Source organism: Panthera tigris, chromosome A3 (assembly GCF_018350195.1).
Source record: "Panthera tigris isolate Pti1 chromosome A3, P.tigris_Pti1_mat1.1, whole genome shotgun sequence".
Taxonomy (NCBI): Eukaryota; Metazoa; Chordata; class Mammalia; order Carnivora; family Felidae; genus Panthera; species Panthera tigris.
Genome location: NC_056662.1, coordinates 72,450,752 through 72,469,546, shown reverse-complemented (window position 1 = coordinate 72,469,546; position 18,795 = coordinate 72,450,752). Strand labels below are relative to the sequence as shown.

At 37.1% G+C, this 18,795-nt stretch overlaps 1 protein-coding gene across 7 annotated transcripts in view; it reads right to left on the bottom strand.

Annotated features, from left to right (window-relative positions):
• Positions 1-6,060: 6,060 nt before the first annotated feature.
• The window catches only part of ACYP2 (acylphosphatase 2), a 277,959-nt gene continuing 265,224 nt past the window's right edge, over positions 6,061-18,795 (bottom strand). For all 7 annotated transcript variants that reach the window (XM_042981393.1, XM_042981392.1, XM_042981396.1 and 4 more), the window contains one exon: positions 6,061-6,607. In XM_042981393.1, the coding sequence (XP_042837327.1) occupies positions 6,493-6,607 (115 nt within the window). In that variant the 3' untranslated portion in view covers positions 6,061-6,492. The remainder of the gene's footprint in view (positions 6,608-18,795) is intronic.

Below are 18,795 nucleotides of genomic sequence, written 5' to 3'. Positions count from 1 at the left end.
TAATACAATTGTGGCTTTGACTTAGAGTAAAATAGCCTGCAATCAGAAGGTTTTAAGCCAAAGAGTGACATGTTCTAAATTTTTTTTTCAAGGCAAAATCAAGAGTCCTGAGCCACCCAGTTTAAATTTCTGTTTTAATAGTATTGCTAAATACTGTGTCAAGTACAGGGTGAGGAAGGAAGAAGCAGGGAGTTTGGTTAGGAGACTATTAGAGGAACAACGGGGACTAGGATCACTATCCTGGAGGTAGTGAGAAGTGGTTGGATTTGAGCACATATTTTTTAGCTCTTTGTTATGGAAAATATAAATAAAGGAAATGATAAAGAATGGTCTAATGATCTATGTGCCCACTTTAGTAGTTGTCAGCTCATGTTCAATCTTGCTTTATCTATACCTCCAGCCACTTTCTGCCCCTCCCTTCCTCCTACTGCATTATGTTTTTCTAATGTTTATTGATTTCTTTTGAGAGAGAGAGAGCAGGAGGGGAGGGGGAAGTGTTTGCAAAGCCTGCCTGATTGTCAAAATCACCTGGGGGTATTTTTAAACATGCAGATTCAGGAACAAAAGCCAAGAAGATTCTAGTTCAGTAGGTCTGGGTATGAACCACCTAGTGATATGTGTATTTAAAAGGCTTCCTAGGTAATTCTGATAATCAGCTGGTATTAGCAACCACAGCTCTACATCATTAATGAAATTTGCCAGTTTTAATAATTCCAGAATGGATAGCAATTCCCCTATTCCCTTCTGGGTTTCCTGTAGTCTGTCCATAGCTTAAGTGTGTCTGTATGTGTATGTTGCCTGCTCTTCAGAATATGATTTTTACATCTCAGCTAATTTCCCATAATCCATATTTTTTATTTTAATCCGCATATCTCCCCCTCCCCCACAATAGCTCCCTGCTCTTTTCAAAGATAAATTTTCATTATATGCTATCAATGATAAAAGCAGATGTTCCCTGAAAATATTTTTCTATTATAAATAACTTTTAGAGGTGTGTACTTCGCCTGATTCTAAAGGATAATGTTCCATTTACCTTAACTATGGTGCTTTTTTCGTAAATTTTAAGGCTAATTTGGTTTACTGTTCATCTTTTAATGAGAAGAATTTGATTACATATTGGTATTTGCCCACAGAGGGTAGGTATCCTTTTCAAGTCTAAAGCCCTAGAATGGTTGGACTCTTCTAATCCAGTATTTTGTAATTTTGCTATGAGATTTCTAGGAGCTTTAATTTTTTTAATTATGGAATACACATATGAAAAGATATACTTAAAAATTTATAAAGTTGAAATCATTTTCAAGTGAACACTTAGGAAGCTACCTGGCCTCACTTCCATGCTTTAAGTAAAGGGACCACCCAGCATGCTACAAACTGTGTCCTTCTCTTTCTGATGTGCTATGACTGAAAAGTTAAATTATCCCAGTTAATAGAGAAAGAATGGTAGTTCAGAGTAGATCAGAGAACAGAAAGTTTGATTATGCTTCTGCTACCTCAGAAAATAGTACCCAAAACGTAGGATTGTGTTCCATTTGTTCTGGTTGTTGTAGATAATGCATCTCAAAAATAATAGGATGTTGTGTCTACCTGTTCATGCCAATTTCCTGGTTAAGCATTGCAAGCATGTTGTTAATCCAGATTACTGTGTACTGAATTCAGTAGAAATTCTGTCTTGATGCTTGCAAATGACTGAATGACTGACTATAATCCTTGCTTTTAATACTTGTTTTGAAACAGAAACTCTATTTCCAATACAATTAATCTCTTGCATGTTCTCTTTCCGTATGCATTTTTAGTATTTGTAAAAAAATGAGAAGGGAAGGGAATAAAAGCAGCAGCCACCATATGGGAGGCTTGTAGCCACTGCTACTTGCAGCGTCCATTGTGCCAACATGGAAAATAAAACTAAAAAAAGAAAAACCTAGTTTGAGTATAAAAGAAGCATCTTGGACATCCAACCAATAATGTATACAGACCTTTAAGCAGCAAAGAGAGAATAAATCATGTCTCTACAATGGGGAAAAATCCACTTTCTGTAGAAAAATCTGCCAGTGAGCTCACACACTAAGACTTGAGACTTTCAAGTCTGATAATTCTAAAATTTTATTAAATTTTTATCAGACTTTGGTTTTATTCAAAAACAATTTGAATCAATTAAGAAAAGGAAAATTATCTCTTAGACATAATTCTAAATATCAGGTTAAAAATCTCTAAGCTATGCTTATAAAATGCATTTTAATTAAGCCACTAGTTATATACTTGTGTTTCCTCTTGCATATTTTTCATTTTGGCACATAGAAACAAAAGACAACAGAAATCGATTTCAGAAATATTTTAGTCACCATGGACCTTTGTGGAGACCACTATGAAAAATAATTTATTTCCAATAGTACTTTTCATAACTTCCACATTTCAATGGAAATAGTTAAAGGTAGAGTATATGTAACACAGTGGCTTGATGGAAGTAGTCAAGAGAACAAGAAATGAATTTGAGTTTAACATGTATAGAAACTTAGAAAAGAAGACCCCAGATACTAAATTCATAGTCGTTTTGTTGTTGGTGTTGTTGTTGTTTGTTTTTGTTTTACTTGAGAGAGAATTCTTCTCAGCAGATGTCTTGCGAATAATCCTAATGCTTGAAAGAGAGGAGAGCAGGGCTGCTTTGATTGGAGCAGATATGAGGACCCTCAACTAACCATCTTTCGCATGGCCGTTCTGTACCTCTCTCTGCACCACCTCCTGGGAGGCTTCTGGCTTACAGGAATCCTGCAAAAAGTCTTGATTTAGTTTAGATTCTTGACTTTGCAAATGACCTAGGCATACAATTAATGGATGGATTGGACCCAGAATACAGGTCTTTTGATTCCTATTTCTTGCTGCACAGAGTTGCCTATTGTCAGTTCCTGCAATTTGTTCCAGATATAAAAATCTTGTCCCTCTATGTAGTGAACAATTCTTTGATATCCAAATTAACAGAGGCCAGAGAGAGCTACCGTGAAATATATTCATGATCTATATACCTTCCAAACACAGGCTAATTTTTGGAAGTAGATTCTGGTTTTCTATTGTCTTTTCTGTTGTAATTATGAGCTTAGCGATAGGTACTTCTGAAAAATTCCTTCAATAGACAAAGTTAAAAATATCTAGTCATAAAAATAGTGACCAGTTTCCAGCACAAACTAGTGGGTGTTGCTATATCTCCTGACAACCCCCCCCAACACACAAACCAGCCACCTGTTAGCTCTGTTCCTTCAGTGCTTCTCTGCTCTTTGTTAACATAAGTAGCTACCTCTGAAGCACAAGGATCCCTCAGGCAGTATATTCCCTTGAACTTAGAGATTCCCTGTGTCAGATGAAACTTCAATTGCTTCTTCTCAAGCTTAGAAGCACATACTCTTCCTAAGGAAAAGTCTCATATATCTCTCACAGCGTAGTTGCTTCTATTCACCCTACCTGGTGAAGGGTCTATCTTTTGTATATTCCCTCCAGTCAAGAAGACTTCCCTGAGCTTTACTTCATGAGCTAGCTTTTTAAAAGATAGGCATTTTCGGGGCACGGGGTGGCTCAGTCAGTTAAGCATAACTCTTGATTTCTGCTCAGGTCATGATCTCATGGTTCATGGGTTTGAGCCCGCATTGGGCTCTGCACTGACAGCATGGAGCCTGCTTGGTTTTCTCTCTCTCTCTCTCTCTCTCTGTCTCTCTCTGTCTCTCTCTCTCTCCCTCTCTCTCTGCCCCTTCCCTACTTGTGCTCTCTCTGTCACAAAATAAATAAACTTAAAAAAAATAAAAGGAATTTTTATATGAATTTAGAAAATAGTATTTAATAGGTTTTTACAGATCATACCCCTGATTCTGATGCGTGTTTCCTGAAGAGGGTGTGGGCATGTGAAGTGTTGTAACACTTACTGGTTGATAGTCACTGAAGTAGATACCCATCTTCTGCTTAATTTTTTTTCTTGATTTTTAAAATGTCTAATTCTGACTAAACTTGTCAAGGTTTATCTAAAATACATAAATTTAAAATTCCCTGTGTGCATTCACTGTGAAATTTGATATAATCAAGTTTACTGGTAAGATGTGTTCTCTGGTATCCATAATACATTTTTACAACTGTTTGACCTTTTTTCCCTCTTGCTTTCTACCCATTCACAAACACTACTTTTAATCATTATTTACATTTTTCATCCTGTGATGGAATTTCATTATGTGTTAATCATCAAGTAACCTTGACTAATGTGATTCACTTTGTGCAGTTAGAAGATTGTGCCAGTAAGGTATGATTTTCTTATAAAGACAGTTGGGAAGGGAACCACCAGATTATAGTAAGGAAATAAAAAGTGACATATTGGTGTCACTTCTGAGATGGTATTTTTCTAAAATCACTTAGCCTTTCTATGTGTATAGAGATACCGATTTTGTTTCAAACTTGAGTGTGCAAGAAATGTCTATTTTATTTTCTGTAAATCAAAGCAAATCTCTTTCAAGCCCCATCCTGTCTGACCGGTGGGAGGTTAATTCTCAGTCATCCCTGGGATTGTCTGCGCTCTTCCAGAAGGACCACAGAAAGGGTTTCATGCAGAGAGAACATTCAGGAAAGACTTCTCTGGCTTCTAGTCCATTCCAGTTGCCAGGACTATTGTCTGAGCCACCATGGTCCCCTGTAGCAGGATGCTTTGTGGCATTTTTGGGGACAGGAATCTTGCTGGCACCAGGAGTCCCTGGGCCTGGGACCCCTCTTCTCTGAGTGTTCAAGCTGCCTTCTCAGGTGTAGCCATCCTGCACAGGCGCTGCTGGGGAGAAAGGCACAGGTCTCCATCTCTTAGGAAACCCAAGGTCTTTGGTACCTTCTCAAAGTCTTGGATAATCTCTTCCTCTTGGCTCTTGCCAGTTCTGCTTCTCTTTTACCTGCTAAAAGCCTAGTGTTAATCTTTGTCCTCCACTCATAGCATCATATGCCCTCTTTAAAATTCAATCTTGGGAGAGAAGTTGTCTCCAGGACACTAGCACCAAAAGCTTCCCTGAGCTTAGGGAATACAAAGGCTTTTCTCCCTTCTTTCAACCAGGAGTAGGGAAATAAGAGAAAAATTCAAATGACTATCACAATAGATTCTCCTGTATAATATTTGACATGTATAATGCTTAACATGATGATGACATTAGAATAATAGGAAAGTTGTTTTATTCCTTTAAGTGTGTTTGGAAAGTTTTAAAAAATATCTTGGTCATTCCCTGATTTTGTGTTGTCTTGTGTATGGTAGATATCAATATTATTATTATCCACAGAGTTAACGTTTCAAAGGAATGATGTCAGTCTCGCCTCATTTTCTTTTCTCAATTCTACTCTTGGAGCAGGTAAAAGAAAGAGGCCTGAAGTCTTTGTCCATGCCATTGAGAGTAGCAGTTGAGATTGGTTCTACAGACAGAATGGTAGTTTCTAATGTGGATTCCTAGGGGATGTGAAATTGTCCAAGGCAGACAAGATGCAGGAGGCAAAGTGAGACCAAGCATGCAGGGCTCCAAGGACCTCCATGCCCATTTCAGTCATACTAGTGGGCTTTTTTACTTACTTTAGGTATTAAATTCCGTGTAAAATTTTGTTTTAATGAAGGATTCCATTGGTACAAAAATTAGGAGATCACTGAAGGACATACACATGTATATGCCTACAACATTTGAAGTCCCCTAGTATTTTGAGTTAAAGATCTTTTTTCAATAATTCTATGGCATAGAAATGAACCTTCTCCTTAAAATATCCTGTTGCTTAATTACCATTTACATGTGAAAATCCCTAAATGATAAGTCAAGTTCAAGGGATAGTATGATTTACTTGGACTGTCGGTTCCTTTTCTGGTTAATAGGACAAACCATTGTACATAGTTGTTGACATAAATCTTGCTATTTGTAGTAGTGAAATTGTGGGTTCTTAACAGTTACCATCACTCACCTGCTCACTACACAGAACAATAAAGGTCATAGATGGCATTAGGTTACTCCAACCAAAATATTGAATGTCTCAACCAGAATTTAAAAAATTCTTTATTGATATTATTTTGTGGTTATACTGATCATCATATACATTTATATCTAACTACCGGTTCTTATTAAACAAATGACTCAAATTTAATAAATTATTATTCAGGAGGTTTTTAGAATTCAGACAACAATGCTTAATTTTTAAATGGTTAAGCTTTATTTTATACCTAGCCAAATAACGCTTGCTATAATATTCACTAAAGATTCCACGAGACAAGTTTAAATATTCATATTAAATATTTTGTAATGACCTTTACAATACTATGTTTTTGCGTCTTAAAAACATAGTCGAGTAAAACTATTTTAGTGTGAGACCTTTTTAGTAACATATATTCTGTTGTAGCTTTCAGAACAGAAAGTTCTTTTTTTTACCCTACTCTGCTACTATTATTCTAGTACATAGACTTGAGAATATATGGTGTTTGTTGTGTAATATAAGCATTAAAATTTTTCTCTTCTGTTAGTATCGAATACTAAAATTTGAGTAGTCAAGTTGAGAGATGGTTTTTTCATTAGAAAAGTTTGTGCGGTCAATGCGAGAACTAGGACTTCCAACCTTGCTCAGCCAGGACATCCTACAAAAAATAAATAAATGAATAACAATTAGCACTCAGCATCTATGGACTAGCCAAAATGATCCCACCACAGGTTACAATGGGAGTTTACTTTTACTAAGTAACTTTTGCATCTAATGTGAAATATAATTTTTTATATTGTATACATCATGTATCAGAGTACCAGAAAGTTTAACACATAATTAAATAGGAACAAAGAAAAGCTTATAGCAAATTAAGCCCAGTAAACTCCTGATGATTTCATATTTTCCCTGTTTTAAAGCATTCAAAGCCATTAAAACCTAGCTCTTATATGTAAAAGGATAATATTTTTACAAAGAAGTAAATAATAAAAACAATTCACCATTGTTTTTTCTCATTACTCAGCACATGGTAGGTGTGTGTACATATGTATATGTACATATCTGCCATGTGCTAAAAGAAAACATGAAAAAAAGTGTAAAGAATGTGATTTTCCATAAACATTTTAGATGAGGAGTGCCTGGTTGGCTCAGTCAATACAGTATGCAACTCTTGATCTCAGGGTTGTAAGTGCAAACCCTACTTTGGGTATAGAGATTACATTAAAAACTAAGATCTTTTTAAAAATTTTTAAAAAATTTTTCTTTTAATTATTTTTGAAAGAGAGAGAGAGCATGAGCAAGGAAAGGACAGAGAGAGAGGGAGACACAGAATCTGAAAGCAGGCTCCGGGTTCTGAGCTGTCAAGCACAGAGACGGATGTGGGGATCTAACCCAAAACTGTGAGATCATGATCTGAACCAAAGTCAGATGCTTAAACTGACTGAGCCACCCAGGCACCCCTTAAAAAAATAAAATCTTAAAAAATTAAAATAAAATTAGCTGAACATTTTCTGATCTATTCAAAAACGATTTCTTAATACATATATTATCAAAATGGCCACGTTAAAGAGACAAGTTAAATGCTCTGAAACTATTTTTCAGCTTCTATGGTGCAATGGTTTTTATTTATTAGCAATATATAGGTGTTTAATTTATGCATTTGGGAACTTATCTGCAATGCTTCCTTATATAATTCAGGCTTAGTTTAATATTGTTGACCCCCAAGATATTACTGTTAAAGATTTTCCAGAATCTTTCTACCTATTAATAATTAGTTGGGATGACAGATTACATAGGACTACAGGTAAACAACCTGAAGCAGTTTTATATAAGCACTGGCTGTTACCCAGCTGTTGCTACAGTCCACAAGTTTGCCCATATCCCCAAAATTCTTTCAAGTTGTGAGGCTAGTACCACATACAGCTGTGTACTATCATATGTAACACTCTCCTGTAACCTTGAATTAAAAAATATTTTCTATGCTAAAGTGGTCCGATAAGCTGGAAATTACTCTTAATCAGTCTAGAGAAGAATGCCAATGATTCAAATTGCCATTGAATTATTTAACCCTTTCTTTGATTCTTGTGACAGTTTTACTAGGTAAGGTGAATTTTCATGTTTCTCCTTTCTCAGAAGCTAAGCCCAGTAACACACTTTATTTTCTTCAACTCATTTAGTTAAAATCTTCAAAGTTGAAATTGCACATGTTGAAGAACAAAATTCAGTTATTTAGAAAAGGAGCCACTGGCTTCAATTTTACTACTATCTCCTTGAAATCTTTTAGAAAACAAAGGCCAGAAATAATAAAAGCGAAAGTATATTAAGCACTATTTGCTCAGCACTGTGCTAAGTTCTTTATATAGACTCTAACCCTATAAGTTATAGTCCATCATTACTCCCAAGGTATGGATGAGGAAAGAGAGAAGAGTTAAGTAATTTGCCCAGGGTAGTAGCAGTGGTGGTGATGACAAACGGTCAGATTCTGGCTGTGATTTGCTGACAGATTGGACATGATGTGAGGGAGAGAGGACTGAAGGATGACCCCAGAGTTACTGGTGAGAAACTATTTGGTAATGGTTGTGATTCACTGAAATGGAGAGACCGTGTGAAGAGCAGATTGGGGAAAGATTAGAAGTTCAGTTTTGAGTAGCCAAATTATGGAAAGAGCCCACATGTCCATCGACTGATGAATGGATAAAGATGTGGTATATAAGCACAATAGAATATTATTCAGCCATTAAAAAGAACAAAATCTTGCCATTGGCAATGTCATGGATTGAGCTAGAGAGTATAATGCTAAGTGAAATAAGTCAGTCAGGGAAAAACAGATACCGTATGATTTCATTCATGTGGAATTTAAGAAACAAAACAGAATGTAGGAGAAGGGTGGAGGAAGAGAGGGAAGCAAACCATAATACTCAACTATAGAGAACAAACAGGGTTGATGGAGGGAGGTGGGTGGGGGATGGGCTAAATGGATGATGGGTATTAAGGAGGGTACTTGTGTTGATCACCGAGTGTTATATGTAAGTGATAAATCACTAAATTATACCTCTGAAACCAATATTACACTGTATGTTAACTAACTAGGATTTAATAAAAACTTGAAAAATAAAATCATATTTCCTAAAAAAAAAAAAAGTTCAATTTTGGAAAGTTGACTTTGAGATATCAGATATCTACATGAGATGTTGAGCAGGCAGTTGGATCTTTGAGTCTGGCTGGAGGAGATAAAGTTGGAATTTATCTGCAGGTAGTCAGTACTGAAAGCCATAAGATTGGATGGTATCACTGAGAAAAAGCATATAGAAAAGGAAAGAGGTACAGGGACTGTGTCTTAGGACACCCCAAAGTTAAGAGCTCAGGAAGCAGAGGAAAAACCAGCAAAGAAGAGAAGAAAGCATCTAGGGGGTAGGAGCAAAACTAGAAGGGCATCCTGTCCTAGGAGGCAAATGAAACCCTCCACAAATGGATCAACTGGGTCCCTGCTGCTGGCAGGTCAAGTAAGGTGAGGACTGAGAATTGACCATTGCATTTGGCAACACGCTGGTCACTGATGACCTCGATAAGTATAGTTTTGGTAGAGTTAAAGCTGTATTTCAATGGGCTCAAGAGAGAATGAGTGGAGAACAATTAGAACCAGTGAATCCAGGACAAGTACTAGTGGGCCTATGAGTTGCAATGACTAATCCACCTAGGATGAAAACTCAATGTATTTAGCTAGTTGAGAGCCTGACTACCTACTTGTAGCTGGTCTTCAACACCATTAAGAAGTTCATCAGCCACAAGTAGGGCCAAGGATAAATCTATGCCACTGCTAGGGACAGAATGGTCATGCTGTTAGGTGATTCAGCTATGGCTTTGTATCAGATGCAGGAGGGCCACTTTGTGTCATGGCTCCAAGCATGCCACCCCTACTGCTAGGAGCAATCTTGCCTGACCTGCCTACTTACCGCCGAGTGTTCTGGTCACCTATCACTTGGCGAGCCCTGAGACTTCACTCATGTGCTGCTCCTTCGGTCAGCCCTTTATAGGTGTGGCTCAGATCTGGGAGATGGCAGAACTGCGAGGTCTCCTAGCTCAAGTGTTTTAATTTCACCTTTTTGTTTCAAGAAGGTTTAAAAACCACATAATCAAACAGTATCAGTTAATTCATTTCAGTAAATATTTAAGTAGCACTGTAAGCAAGGTGATATCCTTGATAATGGAATGCATTACAGATATCTAAAATGAAGTTTCTTTACTATCCAAAATATATAAAGAACTTATAAAACTCAACACCCAAAAAATGAATAGACATTTTTCCTAAGAAGATATACAGATGGCCAGTGGACCCTTGAAAAGATGCTCAATGTCACTCATCATCCAGGAAATTCAAATCAAAACTACAATGCAATACCACCTCACACCTGTCAGAATGGCCAAAATGAGTAACACAAGAAACGACAGGTGCTGGTGAGATGTGGAGAAAGGGGAACCCCTCTTAGACTGTTGGTAGGAATGCAAACCAGTGCAGCCACTCTGGCAAACAGTATGGAGGTTCCTCAAAAAGTCAAAAATAGAACTACCCTAGGATCCAACAGTTGCACTACTAGGTATTTATCCAAAGGATACAAAAATACTAATTTGCAGGATAAATGCTCCCCAATGTTCATAGCAGCACTATCCACAATGGCCAAATTATGGAAACAGCCCAAGTGTCCGTTGATTGATGAATGGATAAAGAGGATGTGGTATATGTACAATGGAATATTAGCCACAAAACAAGAACAAAATCATGCCATTTGCAACAATGTGGATGGAGCTAGAGAGTATTATGCTCAAAATAAGTCAGAGAAAGACAAATACCATATGGTTTCACTCATATATAGAATTTAAGAAACAAAACAAGCAAAGGGGGAAAAAAGAGGCAAACCAAGAAACTATAGAGAACAAACTGATGGTTGCTAGATGGGAGGTGGGGGGATGGTTGAAATAGGGGATGGGGATTAACAAGGGCACTTGTTGTGATGAGTAGCAGGTATCGGTTTTAAGTGTTGAATCACCAAACTGTACACCTGAAATTAATATTACACTGTATGTTGACCAATGGAATTTAAATAAAAACTTGGAAAACACAAAATTTGTGAAACTGGCTGCCAAGAGAAGCCAAAGGAGACATGATGACTAATGCAGTATCCTGGATGGGATTCTGGACCAAGAAAAGGACATTAGTGGAAAAACTAGTGAAAGATAAATGAAGTATGGAGTTTGGTTAAAAATAAAGGAATAAAATGAAATTTCTTCCCTCAGTAACTCACAATCTAACAGAAGAGTTTGGAGAATAATAAAAATTACTATAAAGTAATTCAGAATGTGATGTGCATTGTGATTTTAATGTAAAGGCAGAGGAAATGGTTGGGGTTAATTTCTGGTCAAGGTACTCAGGGACATCCTTGTGATGCCAATGGCACTGGAGCTAAATTATAAAGAAAATAGTATTGAAAATTTCAAATCTTAGGATAGGGAATGCCAGCTTAAGCTTGACAGGAAACTAAGAAGCATAGGGAAAAAAATGGATAATGTTAACCAATTAAAAATGTAAAACTTTAGAGAATAGTCAAAAAAAAATGTCTTAAAGCCATAACAAAGAACAAACCGGAAAACTTACCTGCAATTTTCTTACTCTACAAAGAGCACTTAAAAACCAATACATAAAAGATAGCCATTCCATGGAAAAATGGACAAAGAACATAAACATAAGAAATATAAATGGCCAATAAATATGTGAAATATTCTCTTACTCATAATTTTAAAATTATAAATCAAACAAGAACAAGATACCATCTGTTACTTATGAAATGGCAAAGATTTGAAAAATTGATTATATCTAGTAGTGATAGTTTAGAGGCACTTTTCTAGATTGATGGGAATGCAACTCTGTACAGCTTTTTAAAAGGGCAACTTGGTACTACCTATCAAAATTTTAAATGTCCATGACTTACAGACGTGCTGTCATAGAGAGGGGGCCCTGGGATGCGACTCTGAGATGGAGATTAGTTTGTAGGGATTGCTCTTGGGTTCAAGAACCGTGGGAGGCAAAGAAAGTAGACAGCATTGGCCTGAGGGGGAAGTTGGGTGAGATGTAGTCTCATTGAAGACCTCGGCCAACACACAGGAGCTCTGAATTAGGGAAGACCCTTCAGGGCTGTCCCAAGGTACAGTGAGAGGGCTGGGTCTTTATATCCCACCCCTCCCCCCATTAGCCAGTCATTACAGAAGAGCTGCCCAGAGAAGGGGTGACTGTTTGTGTTATGACTTCCTTTTGCTAGGGCAACTTCTGAAGAGGGCTGACAGTTGAGGGCCACCTTCCACCAGCACTCCTGGCACCTGGAGAATAAGCCCACATATTCTCACAAGTGGGCAGCCAGAATGAATAGAAGATGCAAGATAGAAGTAGTAATTAGTGGGACAAGGGCTCAGGGCAGGTTCGTAAGCAGACTCGTTACATTTAGAAGACAGGACAAATCTTATCTGTACAGAAGACAGTGGGTCAAAACACACACACACACAATTTGATATGAAGAGGCATTTACATAAGATAGCCTGAGGTAAGGTAATTTACTGAGAATTACTGGAGGTGAGGTAGGGTTGAGGAATTTAAGTGAAAATGGTGTTAATAATTGCTATGGGAGGGGCACCTGAGTGGCTCAGTGGGTTAAGGTCTGATTCTGAATTTTGGCTCAGGTCATGATCTCACAGTTCGTGAGTTCGAGTCCCACATCAGGCTCTGTGCTGACAGTCTGGAGACTGGGATTCTCTTTCTCTCCTTCTCTCTCTACCCGTTCCCTGCTTGCTCTCTCAAAATTAAAAAAACAAATTAAAAAAATTAATAATTGTTATGAGAGTTAATTGCTGAAGAGCAAGGGGAGCCCTTGAGGATGAATAGATGGCCAGGAATGGAACATGTGCCTGTCTCTACTTAGCTCCAGTAGAGCTGAGCTCTACTTCCTTAGACGTCTGTCCTCTAAGCACAGTGGAAACAATAGGGCCAGGGATCAGTGCTTGGGCCAAAGGCTTCTCCATAGGGACATCCCATCTTAGAGGCAGAGTAACAATTCAATCCGATGTTTCCTGGAGTGAGCAATGGAAGGTAGGACATCCCCCAACCTGGAGTGGACTTCTCCTTAGCCAGCTGCGGAGCTGTGGTCTTAGGTTTACTGGAGTACGGTGAATGAGCCATTTCATGGGGGAGCTTCTGATTTTGGTACCTTTGTACCTCTTCTCTTAAATTGGGCAGATCCTCCACAGAAGGTATGTCCAATATCCACCTAGAGTCTATAAATTTGGCTATGTGTGTTCTGGGAAGAAGGGTAAGACCTCAGTATTTAGTGTGTAATTTTCACTGAATATCTGTTATCAGCACTTGATCTTTTTTCAGCTGTGCCTCTAAGACCCTCTCCAGAGCTTGAAATTCTGGCTTCCACCTGGGTGGGTGGTGCAGCCACTCCCCTGTAAGGGATGGGAGATAAAAGCTTATTAAACAAATTTTAAGTCCTTGTATTTTTGACCCCACATTTCTGCCCACTTCTGCCCACTGCCTTGGGGAGTTTCCACCGTGTTAAAAGGGCCATTTCTCTGCTTCTCCCACTGGACACTTACCATTCAGATCAGTGTGACCATTAGCTCATTTGCTTTCTAATTTCCCAAGTTTTGTTGCCTTGTTTTCCAAAGTTTTGAAGTTTTCTCTCTCATTCTTTGTTCTTCTGGGTGTTTAAACCTTTTTTAAAAAATCAATTTTACTCATACTTAAGTGGGGCTTAAATGGGAGAAGTAAATGCATATGTTCAAAATGTAACATCTTTAATTGGAAGTATGGCTTTTTCCTTTATGTTTAAATCTTCAATCCATCTGGAATTATATGATTGCATTATATGAAAAAGAGATCTTAATTTTGAATGGTTAGATATTTTCCCCAGCACAACTGTTATCAGAGACTGAATCTACGTATATGCCTGAATCTTTTTCTAGACATTCTATTTGACTTCACTGATAGCTTTGGTTAATCCCTAAACCATTACCAAACTATTTTATTTTTAATAAAATTTGTTAAATTGGCTTCCATACAAACCCAGTATTCATCCTAACAAGTGCCCTCCCCAATGCTCATCACTCACTTTCCTCTCTCCCCCCACCCCCCATCAACCCTGTTTGTTCTCTGTGTTTAAGAGTCTCTTATGGTCTGCCCCCCTTCCCTCTCTGTAACATTTTCCCCCATTACCTTCCCCCATGGTCTTCTGTTCAGTTTGTCAAGATCCACATATGAATGAAAACATATGATATCTTTCTCTGACTTATTTCACTGAGCATAATACCCTCCAGTTCCATCCATGTTGCTGCAAATGGCATGATTTTATTCTTTCTCATTGCCAAGTAGTATTCCATTGTATATATAAACCACATCTTTATCCATTCATCAGTTGATGGATATTTAGGCTCTTTCCATAATTTGGCTATTGTTGAAAGCGCTGCTATAAACATTGGGGTACATATACCCCTATGCATAACACTCCTGTATCCTTTAGATAAATTCTTAGTTGTGCTATTGCTGGGTCACAGAGTACCTCTATTTTTAATTTTTTGCGGAACCTCCACACTGTTTTCCAGAGGGGTTGCACCAGTTTGCATTCCCACCAACAGTGCAAGAGGGTTCCCATTTCTCCACATCCTCACCAGCATCTAGTTTCCTGATTTGTTCATTTTAGCCACTCTGACAGGCGTGAGGTGTTATTTCAGTGTGGCTTTGATTTGTATTTGCCTGATGATGAGTGACGTTGAGCATTGTTTTTGTGTCTGTTGGCCATCTGGATGTCTTCTTTGGAAAACTGTCTATTCATGTCTTCTGCCCATTTCTTTACTGGATTTTTTTTTTTTTCAGGTGTGGAGTTTGGTGAGTTCTTTATAGATTTTGGATACCAACCATTTATCCAATATGTGATTTGCAAATATCTTTTCCCATTCTGTCAGTTGCCTTTTAGTTTTATTGATTGTTTTCTTGATCAACAAGACCTATTGATGAGGTCACAATAGTTTATTTTTGCTTTTCATTCTCTTGTCTTTGGAGATGTGTCGAGTAAGAAATTGCTGCAGCTGAGGTCAAAAAGGTTGTTGCCTGTTTTCTGCTCTAGGGTTTTGATGGTTTCCTGTCTCACATTCAGGTCTTTCATCCATTTTGAGTATATTTTTGTGTATGGTGTAAGAAAGTGGTCTAGTTTCATTCTTCTGCATGTTGCTGTCCAATTCTCCCAGCACCATTTTTTAAAGAGACCATCTTTTTTCCATTGGATACTCTTTCCTGTTTTGTCAAAGATTAGCTGGCCATACGTTTATGGGTCCAATTCTGGAGTCTCCATTCTATACCATTGGTCTATGTATCTGTTTTTGTGCTAATACCATACTGTCTTGATGATTACAGCTTTGCAGTAGAAGCTAAAGTCTGGGATTGTGATGCCTCCCACTTTAGTTTTCTACTTCAGTATTACTTTGACTATTTGGCGTCTTGTGTGGTTCCACACAAATTTTAGGATTGTTCGTTCTAGCTTTGAGAATGCCGGTGCAATTTTGATTGGGATTGCATTGAATGCGTAGATTGCTTTGGGTAGTATTGACATTTTAACAATATTTATTCTTCCCATCCATGAGCATGGAATGTTTTTCTGTTTCTTTGTGTCTTCTTCAGTTTCCTTCATAAGCTTTCTATACTTTTCAGCATACAGATCTTTTACATCTTTGGTTAGGTTTATTCCTAGATATTTTATGGTTCTTGGTGCAATTGTAAATGGAATCAGTTTCTTTCTCTGTTGCTTCATTATTGGTGTATAAAAATGCAACCAACTTCTGTACATTGATTTTTGTTCCCTGTGACTTTGCTGACTTCATGTATGAGTTCTAGCAGACTTTGGGTGGAGTCTGTCGGGTTTTCTGTATACAGTATCATGTCATCTGTGAAAAGTGAAAGTTTGACTTCTTTGCCAGTTTTGATGCCTTTTATTTCCTTTTGTTGTCTGATTGCTGATGCTAGCACTTCCAACACTATGTTAAACAACAGCGGTGAGAGTGGACATCCCTGTCGTGTTCCTGATCTCAGGGGGAAAGCTCTCAGTTTTTCCCCATTGAGGATGATATTAGCTGTGGGCTTTTCATAAATGGATTTCATGATGTTTAAGTATTTCCTTCTATTCTTTCTTTAGGGTTTTTATTAAAAAAAGGATGCTGGATTTTGTCAAATGCTTTTTCTGCATATATTAACAGGATCATATGGTTCTTTTCTTTTATTAATGTGATGTATCACATTAATTGATTTGCGAATATTTCCTGCAGCCCAGGAATGAATCCCACTTGATCATGGTGAATAATTCTTTTTATATGCTGTTGAGTTTGATTTGCTAGTATCTTGTTGAGAATTTTTGCATCCATGTTCATCAGGGATATTGGCCTGTAGTTCTCCTTTTATGTTGGGTCTCTGTCTGGTTTGAGAATCAAAGTAATGCTGGCTTTGTAGGATGAGTCCAGAAGTTTTCCCTCCTTTTCTATTTTTTGGAACAGCTTGAGAAGGATAGGTATTAATGCTGCTTTAAATGTCTGGTAGAATTCCCCAGAGAAGCCATCTGGCCCTGGACTCTTATTTGTTGGGAGATTTTTGATAACTGATTCAATTTCTACACTAGTTATGGGTCTGTTCAAATTTTTTATTTCTTCCCGTTTGAGTTTTGGTAGTGTATAGGTGTTTAGGAATTTGTCCATTTCTTCCAGGTTGTCCAGTTTGTTGGCATATAATTTTTCATAGTATTCCCTGATAATTGCTTGTATTTCTGAGGGATTGGTTGTAATAATTCCATTTTCATTCATGATTTTATTTGGGTCATCTCCCTTTTGTTTTTGAGAAGTCTGGCTAGAGGTTTATCAATTTTGTTTATTTTTTTGAAAAACCAACTCTTAGTTTGATTTGTTCTGTTTTGGTTTTTTTTTGTTTTTTTGTTTTTTTTTTTTTTTTTGATTCTCTATTGTTTATTTCTCCTCTGATCTTTATTATTTCTCTTCTGCTGGATTTGGGGTTCCTTTGCTGTTCTGCTTCTAGTTCCTTTAGGTGTGCTGTTAGATTTTGTATTTGGGATTTTTCTTGTTTTTTGAGATAGGCCTAGAATACCAAACTATTTTAATTCTTATAGCTTTAGAATATATTTTAATGCCCAGCAGTGTCTGTTACCCCCCAACCTCATTATTCCAATTGTCATTGTTTATCATGAAGTCTATTAGATTTTAGCATAATTTTGTCCAGTCCAAATCCCCTTATAAATCTTAAAATACCCTTGTAAATTTTAAAATAATTCGGAAAGAATGGACATTCTAACATTTAATCTTATCAAGAGTAACAGATTTTCCCTATTTCTGTTCTTTACATTTCTCCTCAAAATTTTGTAGTTTACTTAATTCAGGTTCTTAATTAAATACCGATAAGTTAATACTTAGATATATTTTATTTTTCTTGCTATTTTGAACAAGATGCTTTTTAATCATCATGTTTTTAAACTGGTACATAGGGAAACTAGTGATCTCTTCATTGGAATCAGATGCCTTACTGAAGTTCCTTAGAATAGTTTTCTTTGGGGTTCCGAGATAAACCACCCTATGTACTTCTCCAGAATTCATTGTTAGTCAGTTTTTATCACATTAATTGGATAATTTCAAATTGCTCCTTATTGTAGGCTATCTAGTCACATTTTTGTTGGTACTAAGCCTTTGAAAGAATTGCTTTAGTACATAAATAAAGAATCATGAACAGTGTTCACTGAGTCAAGGGGCCAGTATGATCAGAGTACATTGCTCTGGCTAAAGCATATTTTACCTATTAGGTCAGTAGACTCAATAAATACTGAATGGATGGATGGTTGGATGGATGAGTGAATTATATTTGCTTGAGAGACACTGAAGTATAATATTTATGCTATAAATCTGAATCTGCTCTATGTGTGTATATCTTTCAGGTATTTTTATTTAAGTAACATGATACACTGGTAGGCTTTTAAAGCCTTTTTTTTTTTAAATAAGAAGGTTCAACTAATACAAATGGAAGAATAAGAATGGAAAGTGGAAAATTCTGTTAACAGAAGTCATGTTACTTGATAAACATGTCCTCCCTTCACTCTAATATATTTTAAATGCTGTGTGTAGAGATTTTGAAAATTAAAATATTTCTGTGAAGTCAATTCTTTTACCAAAATCATGTTGCCTTTAACAATTACAAAGTAATACGAGGACATTTCATTATAGATGCATTTCTTACATGTTTCATGAGGATTATACATGGTTATAAAAATAATTTTTATGGAGTGGCAAAAGACAATGATCTTGCATGTGTTTTAAGTATTCTTCAGGTCATCTTTGCATGGAAAAAAAGAATAAAAAACAGTGCTGATAAATGTTAGATGACCAGGGGAAAATTCCATTCGTTTACTAAATTAACTATGTTGTATTTTTCTGTTCCTACTCAGGCAGTCACCAACTATTGGTCCCCTCAAGGGTTTCCACAGCATTCTGATTCTTTGGTGCAGATGGCACACATTTGGCGATCCAGTATAGTAAAAGCCACACATTTATGGCCTCAGCAGCCAGCAAAGAGGCCAGCTGTGACTTTCTAAAACACACTTAGTTATTTCCCCTCCCAGAGACCCTTCTCTGACTGCCTCTATCTAAAAAGGACCCGCCCAACTATTGTGTGCATCATGGGAAGTATCACATTCAGTAATTTCTATGTTTATGTAATTCTTGATGTGTTCGTTACATGCCTCCTCCATATTAGAATGCAAA